The following is a 12,252-nucleotide window of genomic DNA, read 5'->3' as shown; positions in this document are numbered from 1 at the left end:
ATCACTGTGTTGGTACACCAGCTGTTGTTCACATACATACAGAGCCCCCCTCCTTTGCGCTTACCGGAGTCCACTGTTCGGTCATGTCGCTGTGTGGTATAGCCTGCTAGCTCAATAGCAGAGTCTGGAGACTGTGTATCTGTGAGCCCTCGCCTCTCCTTATGTTTTATTCCATGTTTCCCCTGCCCGTTATGTCTAAGTTCTCCCCGTGCTCTCTCTCCCCCTGTGTGCCCTCTGTGTATTTATGAGCCCTCGTCTCCCTTTGTGGTTGTTCCATGTTTCCCCAGCCCGTTATGTCTGTGTTTTCCCCGTGCTCTCTCTCCTCCTGTCTGAACCTCTGTACTTCCTGTTTGACTCTGCCCGTCTCCCGTCAGTGTTATGTTCACCCCGCCCTGTCTCGTTATGGTTATCTGTGTCAGCTGTGTTCCCCGTGTGTTCCCACTTTCCTCGTTAACCCTCTGTGTATTTCTGTCTGCTTCTCCCTCTGTTCGGCGTCGCGTTCTCCCTCATGCTGTGTGTGATTCCCCCTGTGTTTCCTGGTGAACTTTATGTTAGTTTTTCCCAGTTTAGTTTTCCTTTTATCTTTTGTCGGCAATAAAGCTGCATTTTGAGTTTATCCCCTGAGTCCGTGAGTTTGCATTTTGGGTCCTCATCCTGCCTGCCACACAGCGACCATGACACTCTGAGGGAAATGTTTTGGAAAAAACCCTTGGACTACCCACGTTCCCTCTTTTGACTTCTTGTATTCCAGCAGCGATTCTTAGTCTCAGCAGCTTTGGTCATTTGGTTGTTTAGTTCGCCCCAGGCACGTGGTTACAGTACCATGTTGAAGTCACATGACACATAAAAACAATAATCAAACATTAAACTAACTGAATCAAAGTTTCTTTGATTTAAATCATAATTAAGTGTTACAGCTCTCCTTTACTTTCCTCGTTTCACTCTGCAACCTGATTTCTGCTGGAAGAATATATGTAAACTCTCATTTCCCTCCATGAAATGTGATAAGAAAAAAATCCTGATCATATTGTAAAACTTCAGCAGAGGAAATCCTGTTTAATCGTGAAAGTAAGAGCATGCGTATATGTGAAGGCAACTCTTAGTTTGCTACAAAGCACAAGGACTGGGTGCTGAAGGTCACTTGGTCTGATGAGTACAGGTTTACCTTGTTCCAGAGTGATGGAGACATGAGAGTAAGAAAACAAGTGGGTGACGTGATGCATCCATCATGTACACAATATCACTAGTACCTGCTATACAAGCCAACCTGATCAGCTGAGTGAGATGGTCAGGTGATGAGAGGTGAAATGTCCTCACAAAACTGTCACTTTCTTTCCAAACTCCACCATGACCTGGATGACCGATACCTACACAGACATATGTAATGGTCAGAAATCCAGTGTTAAGTCCAGTTGGGGATTTTGCTGTGCTGCTATAATACCCTGCTGATATGAGTTTTATGTTTTTTATTTTCTCTGTTTCCTTGTTGAACAGATATGTGTTCACAGGCATCTACACATTTGAAGCATCTATCAAAGTTTTGTCTCGAGGATTCTGCATCGGAGACTTCACCTTCCTCAGAGACCCGTGGAATTGGCTGGACTTCATGGTCATCAGCATGGCGTAATAATCAATCATACATTTGATGTATTAATCAGACAGCATACGGTTCAGATGTAATTTTATTTCATTTTATTTGGCAAAATGAAAAAAAGAAGCCTCAGAAGCAGCTTTAACTGTAAAAGCAAAATATTTTATTTTAGATGGAAGCTATTTATATTCCATCTTCATAGTTAAATTTCAAACAACATTTAGTAATTAAAGGAAGATGATGCAAGTGACGATGATTAGAATGATTACAAAGGTGAAAAAAATTATGAAAATAGTGACGATGATAAGAGATGAAGGTGTTGATGATGTGTCTATTCCAGATATTTGACGGAATTTGTGGATTTGGGAAATGTGTCGGCATTGAGGACATTCCGAGTTCTTCGAGCTCTTAAAACGATTACCGTCATCCCTGGTCAGTGTGTGTGTACATGACTGGATTTTGGATGTTAAGTGCACCTAAAAAACAAAAAACGTGTTTAACCACCAAAAAACCAGCGATTTTCGTCTCCCTGTAGTGATGACTTTGATGTTTGTGATTAGACTTTAACACCCATCCAATCCGCAGGTCTGAAAACAATTGTTGGAGCTCTCATCCAATCAGTGAAGAAGCTTGCTGATGTCATGATTCTGACAGTTTTCTGCCTCAGTGTCTTCGCTCTGATTGGTCTTCAGCTCTTCATGGGAAACCTGAGGCAAAAATGTGTCCTGATGCCACCACCATTTCTTAGCAACCACACGTCAGACAGTAATCTTAACACCAGTTTCTATGGCAATGACACTTACAGCAACAACACGGGAAGCAGTAACTTTGACTTCTACGAGTACATCAACAACCCAGGTAGGAATACTTTAAGGGTTAGGATTAAGCTTCTCTGAAGAACATAGCTGTAACCCCAGTCTGTCTGTCACAGAGAACCATTACTACTATCCTGGTCATGCTGATGCTCTGCTGTGTGGAAACAGCTCTGATGCTGGGTATGTCAACATAATGATACAAATAATAGTAAATGGCAATAATAGTAATGTTAACATGAGCACAGATGATGACAACAATGTGTCCAGGGTCTGTCCGGATGGTTACGTCTGTATGAAGGCAGGGAGAAACCCAAACTACGGCTACACCAGCTACGACACTTTCGGTTGGGCGTTCCTGGCTCTTTTCAGACTCATGACTCAGGACTTCTGGGAAAATCTGTTCCAGCTGGTCAGTAACTCGCTGGTCCACTATAGGCTGTTTCCACAAACTGTAAAAATGGACACATCCTCCATGTAGAAAAAGCTGCATACTTTCCAATCAATCAGGAGCCATTTGGTCTCTGCGAGAAAGTAAACCGACTACTTAACTGGCTTTTGAGTTCACTAAACTCTTTCCTAATGAAAACTGATGTTTGGATAGAAGCAGTTCACACCAATTATCTCAAGTCACTTGAAAATTGACACCCTACAATATTAGAGAGCACTCTGCAGCAAAATGCTCTATTAGGATGCTGTTATGGCATTTAAGATAAGATGGGACCTGATTGTTTAAGACCTTGTATGTGAGGAGCATGATTTTAAATTCATAATAAATGTAACCCTCTCAGGCTCAAATTAAACTTTTTGTTGCTAATGCACAACCAAGTCCTGCAGTGGTACTTCTGAGTAAAACAAACTCATAAAATATGTATGTGGGGTAATCAGGTTGTTAGTTTTTAACTGTTGCAAATCGGCAACGCCTGCCTTGAGAGGGTAAACAGGGAGCTAATGAAGAGAAGCCAGTATGGGGGAAATCAGCTCTCTTTATCAATATAATGTGTCTGTGTGTGTGTGTGTGTGTGTTTATTGTAGGTTTATTCATTTGTAAGGAACCCCATTAGCCTCCACAACAGTGGTTTCATGTCTTCCTGGGGCCCAAACCATCGAATACAATCAAATTTAAATGTCTGTGTGTGTGTGTGTGTGTGTGTGTGTGTGTGTGTGTGTGTGTCAGCCTGTATGTACACAAACCTCTGCATCCAATTCTTGTTTTTTAAAGTGATTCATGATGTGTGACATACAATCCTTCACTGCAGTTCACCCATACCATCAAAAGCCCTAAAATACTATGAGATTCATGCTCATGATGAGTGGATGGAAACTTCTGGCCGATGACTACTCTACTGATGATGATTTAAAATATTACGTAGCTCCATCAGACCTGTCGTGACTGATTTTCACTTCAGTTCTTGTGTAATTTGGCATACTTCAGGCTTTTCACTCTGTTTCCCACAACATTGGTTTGTCCCTTGAGTAAAGAGCTTTGTATGAGTTAATGATTTATAGGTCAGAGTTCAGAGGCTCAATACACACAAGAAAAAAATTTCATTTGAAAATGGTCAGGGACAAGGACTGGATTGAAAATGGATGAAAAAACATCCAATGTAAAAAGAAGAACTTTGAAAAAGCTTGAAAAAACGTGAAAAACTATTGGTCAAGAGAATTTTTTAAATTACAAGACAATCTGGCTCCTTGGAAGAAACATATGGAGAACTGAGGGATGGCATTTGGACATTACATCCATTTTTGAGATACAGTCTGTTTCCTGACTTCCCATGATGCACTGCCATGTTACGTTTCATTCGGTTTCTAACTTTCTCAGAATTTAGGATGAAAAATATTTGTGTGACGTTTGAAATATTTGACAGCTTGAAACAGCATAACTGTAGATATAAACATCATAAAGAGAACAAATACACCTGTGTGACGTCAGCACAGAGAAGGGCCATTTACCATTTTACCAAATAAACACAAAATAAATGAGTGCAGAATTAAATGAGAACATAAACAGGGCAACAGTGTCATACATAGGGCTGCTCGATTATGGCAAAAATGATAATCACGATTATTTTCACTGAAATTGAGATCACGATTATTTGACGATATTTATTTAACCCTTTAAGACCTACTATAGAACCAAGTCCACCAGAGCTTATATTATTTTTTTTACATGCTGTAGTGCCATTTGTGGGAGCATTTCAAGTTGCTATACATCAATACAACTGTTATAGCCCATATTTTAATAATATGTATGCATTAAGTCCATAGTAATTGCATAGATTGCAAAAAAGTGCAATAAACTACAAAAAAAATTGAAAATCGCTTTTGTTTTGTTTACATATATTTCTACTTGGAGAAATTTAAGAGGTTTATCCCTCAAAACTTTAAATACAATAAAGTTGCAAAAAATAGTTTACAACAACAGGAAATTTATTTTGAGTGTCTTCATAGTTTTATTTTGGAGATACAGCAATTTTTATATATTGCAGGAAAAACAAAAAACAATCCTATGATGCAAATTTGCAAAGAAAACAGCATGTGCATCATTTCACTGTGGGAAGTGTTACGAACAGCTGATAGGAACGGCAAAGCGTGTTTCTGGAATATTATGTTTTTGTTCCTGCAAGCGCTTTTTATGCAATTTTTGCAAAGCTATATGTGGAACGAAACCGTGACCGAGGACAAGCTGATGGCATCAGATGTAAGTACAACTCCTCCGGTTTCATATGCAAAACAAATTATTGCGCTAGCTTACACGGTTCAGGTTCTACAGGGATTTAAAAATAGTTACGCAAAACGGAGCGTGCTGCTCTGACCGGCTTTAAAGGGTTAACAATGACTTTAAAAAAATAATATAAAATAGTGTGCAACACCACTGAAGTTTTTTTTTTTAAACTCTCTTTTCAACCAACGGCAGTCACTCTCCAAATAACTTCTGCTTAGCTTTCCGAGCTTCCCTCGGGTCCTCTTAATCAGCGGTCTCCAACCTTTTTTGCGCCACGGACCGGTTTATGCCCGACAATATTTTCACGGACCGGCCTTTAAGGTGTCGCGGATAAATTAGGGAGGGGCTAATAATCGGCTCAGTCATTTTTAATGATCGTTGAAAGCCCAGATCGTAATCGTGATTAAAATTCGATTAATTGAGCAGCCCTAGTCATACATCTTATATATTATGAGACAAACCAAGAGCCAAAGCACATACAGCAGTTCCGCCCACCTGTCCTTCTTTTGTTTCTATGCAGACTTTGCGAGCCGCCGGTAAAACCTACATGATCTTCTTTGTGGTCGTCATCTTCCTCGGGTCATTTTACCTCATTAACCTCATCCTGGCTGTGGTCGCCATGGCGTACGCCGAGCAGAATCAAGCCACCATCGCTGAAGCCAAACAGAAGGAGGAGGAGTACGCTCAGATCCTGGAGGCGCTGAAGAGGAGAGAAGAGGAGGTCTGATCACTGGCATGAAAACTTGCACAGGATCATTTAAACACAGCTGAATCTTTGTTTCATTACAGCAGGCAACCAGGACGGCAGAGCTGTTAGAGGATGCAGACCCAACACTGCAGAAGAAAAATTCATCTACAGATTTAAACAGCCACAAGCTAGAGCACAATGCAATGGAAGGTACATACACCTGTGTCATGTTACCTCTAACACAGAGCCTGTGGGATGTCCTGTCATTATGACCAACCAGGCCAAACTGTTCAGAGGTAGACGTTGAGCACCTTGCGGGAAAAACGAAGCTGGTCGTTTTCATTTGAATGGTCCCTATGTAAAGTCTCTTTAAAAGCATTTTGAAGTCTCTGGTAAAATCTCTGTGCTATACTAACAGTGTTCAGTGGCTCTGTGGTGTAGTGGTTAACACCTGGCCTTATACGTGAAAGATCTTTGGCTTGAAAGTGAAAGGAGGCACGAAATTCATCCTCAGTGAGTCCCAAGTTAGCATAAACCCAGATAAACATGAGGGTTCAATCATCCATCTGTCTTAAATCACAGCTGCTGCAGCTGAAAATACCAACCTACAGTGTCCAAATAGCATCATCTCCAATGTTCATAAATGTCTATAGTAATTGTTCAGCTGCTTTCAAATACATTTGGTCTAAAATGTTTATAGGCACATTAATGAGCTCAAATCAATTACAGCTTTCATGTATTTCCCACAAACAGCAGAGACATGTTAAACCAAAGGTTGAATTTAACTTTGAGCTACTGATATGCAGCAGAAGGTGAAATAAACAAAGACTCCAGAGGAGAGATTTAAACCATAGTGGTAATGAGTAATAGCTACAGCAAGAACAAGGGAGATGAAAATTAACCTTCTTCAGCTGGAGATAGAAATTCAGTCTAAATTTTTAAACAATCTCGCTTGACTTCTGATCTCTGGCTTGTGACAGTATGCAGGGAAAAAGCATAACACAAACAGAAAGCCTTCACTGTACTTATAACCTCTGTGAAGCTCTTTGTCTTACAATGAACACTGCATAAATCCCATTTAATTGGTCTGTGACATTTGTATGTGATATGTGCACATCTGGACCTTTAGAGAAAATCTCAATAAAGCTCATGCTTCACCAATCAGCTGTGACTTTCAGAATTTGAGGATGACCAGAGGCCGTGTCCTCCATGTTGGTATGTGTTCGCTGACATCTTCCTGAAGTGGAACTGTTGTGGCTGTTGGCGATGGCTCAAGCAGTGGCTCTTCATCATTGTTATGGATCCATTTGTGGACCTCACCATCACCATCTGCATCGTCCTCAACACTGTCTTCATGGCTATGGAGCATTATCCAATGACAGAGGAGTTTGAGGAGCTGCTGAGTGTTGGGAATCTGGTCAGTGATAGAGTCATACAATGTGATCCTGATTAGATGCATTCAGCTCACATGAATGTTACACTCTGTTAAACACAGTAAAGATCTTAACATATTTGGATGTCTGACCCCTCACCTCTAAACCCCCAGGTCTTCACAGGTATCTTTACAGCTGAAATGGTCCTTAAGCTTCTGGCCATGGACCCGTATTACTACTTCCAGGTCAGACTTTGCGTTTGTTTACTGATGATTCACAACTGTTCCTATAGTAACATTTTTGTACTTTTTGTCATGGCTGTAGGTGGGCTGGAACATCTTTGACAGCATCATTGTCACCATGAGTCTGGTTGAACTGGGATTAGCTAACGTTCAGGGCCTATCAGTGTTACGCTCATTCCGACTGGTCAGTGCATCATCATCATCATTGTCATTACCATCATCACTTACTCAGAAAGTGAATGAAAAATGATATTAGAATCAGAATCAGAATCAGAATGGGGTTTATTGCCAAATGTTGAGCAGGTTTACAACATTAGGAAATTGCTGCGGTGCTTCAGTGCAAACATAGTGTCATAAATAGCACTTAAATAGACATGGAAAAAAATAAAAGTAGGGATAAGAATTAAAAGTGCTACGTGGAAAGATATGTGCATGAGATATACATGAGATATATACATGAGAATAAGAATTAAGAGTGCTACGTTGAAAGATATATACATGAGTGCAGGTGGTGATCAGTGCCAAACATGGAATGATGCAGTGAACACAGCGTAGGGTCATGTGTTAGTGGTGGGAACAGTCATATGGTTATTGTTCATGTGTCCAACAGCAGAGGGGAAGAAACTGTTCTTATGGCGAGAGGTTCTGGTGCGAATGGACCAGAGCACTAATGGACCAGATATTAGTGCTAGTCTGTCTTCTCACCCTTATCTCACATGCCTCTTCACCTTTACAGATGCGAGTATTTAAGCTGGCCAAGTCCTGGCCAACCCTGAACATGCTGATAAAGATCATCGGGAACTCGGTGGGGGCTCTTGGGAACCTGACTCTGGTTCTTGCCATCATTGTCTTCATCTTTGCTGTCGTCGGCATGCAGCTGTTTGGGAAGAACTATAAAGACTGCGTCTGTCGCATTGCAGAGGACTGTGAGCTTCCTCGCTGGCATATGCATGACTTCTTCCACTCCTTCCTCATCATCTTCAGGGTGCTGTGCGGTGAGTGGATCGAGACCATGTGGGACTGTATGGAGGTGTCGGATCAGACCATGTGTCTGATTGTCTTCATGATGGTCCTGGTTATTGGAAACCTGGTGGTGAGTATCTGACTAGAAAGTGCTTTTTCCCAAATCAGTTTCTTATTGTTTCAGGTTTTGAAAGTCAAAGGTATATGGTGACATTTACAGAAAGGCAAGCAAAGACGATAAACCCAGCGTTTTTGTTTTAACACAAGCCTCATCAACCATTCACAGCAGATTTTTTTTCCATGCTCTTTCTATCTAACATTCACATGCATTGATGCATCAGAAATTAACCTGAGGTTAGTATCTTGCCCAAGGATATTTGTCATGCACATTGGTGCACATTGGTGCACTGGTGGTGAGATGCTAAACAAACCTGGTGTACCCAAACATGAGGGTGCACTAGGAACGTCTGACAGAGGCCCAAATCCAAAAGCTCTTCAACTCCCACCTCTGGCGGAGTTTTTAAGGCATTCTAATGGAGGTTGGTGACATTGAGTTCCATTAGATCATGTTCCACACCTCCACACCATTGCTGTGGTTACTGCAAGGGGCTACGGCTGCAAGGGAAACACGGAAGATCAAGGGAGCTGTCAGGCTAAAGGAGGTGTCTTATTGGGCTTGGTTAGCCTGTGGGACTCCAGAGGCAGCTGACAAGTGCTGGCAGGCTAAACGAATTGGGCTCTGACAGTGGCTGATGCAAAAACTTGGGCGTGGGACGAGTTTGGTGAGACCATGGAACAGCACTTTTTGACGGCCTCATGGCGACTCTGATAAACCGTCTGATGACTCACACAACTGGTCCGTGGCTATGCCCCTGGGGTGGACAAGATTTGCCCTAAGTTCCTTAAGACTCTGGATGTTGTGAGGCTCTCTTGGTTGACACGCCTTTGCAATGTTGAGTAGAGTCCTGGGACAGTGCCTCTCATTTCCCTTTGTGAAAAGGGGGAAAAGAGGGTGTGCTCCAACTACAGGGGGATCACACTCCTCAACCCCCTGGGACTCACTCTCCAGTATCTATGTCGGGATACTGGAGAGTGAGTCTGTTCATTTGTTGAATTTTGGGTTCAGGAGGAACAATGCCATTTTTCTCCTGGTCACCATCACAGGATACTCAAGGGATGTGGTCAAATGCCTTCTCCAAATCCACAAAAACACATAAATAGGAATTATGAGTTGTACATTAGCTTGCCACAATTGCTTTGAGGCTGTCCAAAAGTGCTGTTCCATGCTCTCACCACACTCAAGTTTTTTGCATCAGACACTGCCAGAGTCCAACTTCATTTGAGCTGACTTTGGAGCTCCACAGGCTTGCCAAGCCCAGGCCAAGTAGATTTAAATCTGCTTCCAGAGATGATAGCTAAATGCACCCACAAGATGCCAGTAAATCAAAGGATGACGTAAACAGGCAATGAGAGAAGCTTTGTGACAGAACACTGAGATGTGAGGCGAGAGACAGCTTTCATGTTTTGGTTTAATTGATATTGATTTATAGGTTTTACTGAGCAAGCAGTGCCTGTCTTGCATTCACTGATAAAACTGTTATTTTTTCATTCTGAATGTGTTCCTAAATTAGTTTCTTCTTATTTTAGGCCATGAATCTGTTTCTAAAGCTTTTCCCTTTTGTTGCAGGTCCTGAATCTGTTCCTGGCCTTGTTGCTGAGTTCTTTCAGTGGTGATAATCTAGCAGCTCCAGAAGATGAAGGAGAAAACAATTTACAAATCGCCATAAACCGGATTAACCAGGCTGTGGCCTGGACCAAGTTCTGGATCCTGGAACACATCTGGGCTTTAGTGAGAAATAAGAAACAAGTCAACCAAGACCAGTCCAGTGGTACAAGCCATGTTTCAGATGTTTATTGTTTATTAGTGTTATGTGTAAAGAAAAAAAGCTTTAAATTGGATTTAATGTCCATTTACTTTAGCAGTCAGTTGTGAGGAAGACGACACAATGATGAAGGAGGTATTACCTTTGACCTTTGTGACCTCAGATGAACCAGAGCCCCATGACAAAGCCTCTAGCTTTAACCATGGCATCCTGACCAGTAACTACCATACCATTGCATCCCTGCGGGTCCCAATAGCCGAGGCTGAGTCCTACTTTGACATATGTGAAAATGAAGAGGAAGAGGAAGATGACCTGGATGGAGAAGAGAAGTACTCACAAGTAATCCCTGTTATTGTTCCTTTCTATTCTATGGACCTTTTTTCACAGCAGCATGATGCAGTAGCTAGTATAGGTAAACACAGGTAATTTAGGCTCTGCTCCTGTATTAATGTCATTAGTGTTGGATTAGTTTTAGTAATTATGTATTAGTGTTGTCTTTATCAAAGTTTAACTGCTCTCTTTTTGTTCAGGGCAATATGTCATCAGTCTGCAGTACTGCAGATTTTCGTCCTGAAGTCCCAAAGGAGGAAGATGAAGAAACAAACACGCCTGTGGACTGCTGCAGCGACAGTAGGCACATGCATGCGTTCATAGACACACATTAGCGTTTGTGATTATAAGGTGAAGCGTTCCTTGTGGACCGACTGCAAAGTTAAATGTGTGCTGTGATTTCATTGGCCAATTCAAACACTGCATTTGTTTGTTAATTGATATTTCAGAGTTTTACAGTGGCTGTCCACTCCTGGACATAGACACTTCCCAGGGCCGTGGGAAAGTCTGGTTTAATTTCAGGAGAACTTGTTTCACTATTGTAGAGAACAACTACTTTGAGACATTCATCATATTCATGATCCTGCTGAGCAGCGGTGCTCTGGTAAAACCTTCATTTCTTCTTCTGAGTTTTTTATGTTTTGTTCTGCTTGTAATATTTTTGTTTTTTTAATCCTCATAATTCTGATTGCTGCTCAGTTTTCTCAGTGCTGATTGGTTTGTTTTGATCATGTGACTGAGCAGGTCAGAAATGACTGGTTCGTATTTGTACAGTGATTACTAACCTGTGGAGACAGTGTGGGCAAGCACATGTTGGCTACTAATATGTCTGCTTCAGGTTTTACAGGTGAGATATAACAAATACCCCTACATGAACACACGACAACTCAAAGAAACACCTTTTAATCAGCATTCAGCATCAAGTCAATTAAACTTTTATGAAGCTCAGTTTCAAGCTGCTTTCGTATTATTGAAATTACTGTTCCTGGAACACTAGAGGATCAACAATTGACTGGCCCACACGCTTGCCTAACCCAAATGTGATAGAACACAACCGGGACGTTATGTTTCAATCCATCCAACGCCACCAGGTGGCACCTCAGACTGTCCATTAGCATCATCTTATCAGAAAGAGGCTCTGACATTGTCACCCATGCATACAACACAAACTACAGAGTGCCATTTGTTGGTTGCTGCAATAAAATTTCAGCAAAATAGACCAGCCTGCTGCATCCTTTTTTTTAGTTAGATTTTCAGGATGTTGTCTGTAGGTAGGTCTGGGATGGCAGGTTGTAGATGCGTCCTTGATCGAACACTGCTGATTTAAATGGCTAAATGACCTCCTCAGCATGTCGTGAAGTTCTCCAGAGGCCTGGTAATGAACTAATCATGTGATTCAGGTGTGTTGACCCAAGGTGAGATCTAAAACCTGCAGGACACCGGCCCTCGAGGCCTGGAGTTCGACACGCTTGATGTAGGTTGATAATTTTAATTTCTATCAAACATTGTGGCATCCTTTCACTTCTAACACATTACCCAGCTCTTATCGGTACAGATATCCAGTGTGGTTTTTTTCCAATTGAGGACTAATGTGTTTTCACAGTGGTCCTCTAACTTTTATGAGCAGTGTACAAAAATGGGT

General features: G+C 41.6%; 1 protein-coding gene across 3 annotated transcripts in view; it reads left to right on the top strand.

Moving 5' to 3' along the window:
• scn4ab (sodium channel, voltage-gated, type IV, alpha, b) overlaps window positions 1-12,252 on the top strand; it is a 47,509-nt gene that overhangs the window by 22,068 nt on the left and 13,189 nt on the right. For all 3 annotated transcript variants that reach the window (XM_076883536.1, XM_076883537.1, XM_076883535.1), the window contains 15 exons: window positions 1,495-1,623; window positions 1,932-2,023; window positions 2,177-2,449; window positions 2,523-2,586; window positions 2,674-2,815; window positions 5,652-5,852; window positions 5,921-6,029; window positions 6,998-7,236; window positions 7,366-7,437; window positions 7,517-7,618; window positions 8,171-8,527; window positions 10,085-10,286; window positions 10,378-10,619; window positions 10,811-10,910; window positions 11,060-11,214. In XM_076883536.1, the coding sequence (XP_076739651.1) occupies window positions 1,495-1,623; window positions 1,932-2,023; window positions 2,177-2,449; window positions 2,523-2,586; window positions 2,674-2,815; window positions 5,652-5,852; window positions 5,921-6,029; window positions 6,998-7,236; window positions 7,366-7,437; window positions 7,517-7,618; window positions 8,171-8,527; window positions 10,085-10,286; window positions 10,378-10,619; window positions 10,811-10,910; window positions 11,060-11,214 (2,479 nt within the window). The remainder of the gene's footprint in view (window positions 1-1,494; window positions 1,624-1,931; window positions 2,024-2,176; window positions 2,450-2,522; window positions 2,587-2,673; window positions 2,816-5,651; window positions 5,853-5,920; window positions 6,030-6,997; window positions 7,237-7,365; window positions 7,438-7,516; window positions 7,619-8,170; window positions 8,528-10,084; window positions 10,287-10,377; window positions 10,620-10,810; window positions 10,911-11,059; window positions 11,215-12,252) is intronic.

The sequence above is a fragment of the Maylandia zebra genome, linkage group LG4 (assembly GCF_041146795.1).
Source record: "Maylandia zebra isolate NMK-2024a linkage group LG4, Mzebra_GT3a, whole genome shotgun sequence".
NCBI classification, from domain to species: domain Eukaryota; kingdom Metazoa; phylum Chordata; class Actinopteri; order Cichliformes; family Cichlidae; genus Maylandia; species Maylandia zebra.
This window is presented reverse-complemented; position numbering and strand designations above follow the sequence as displayed.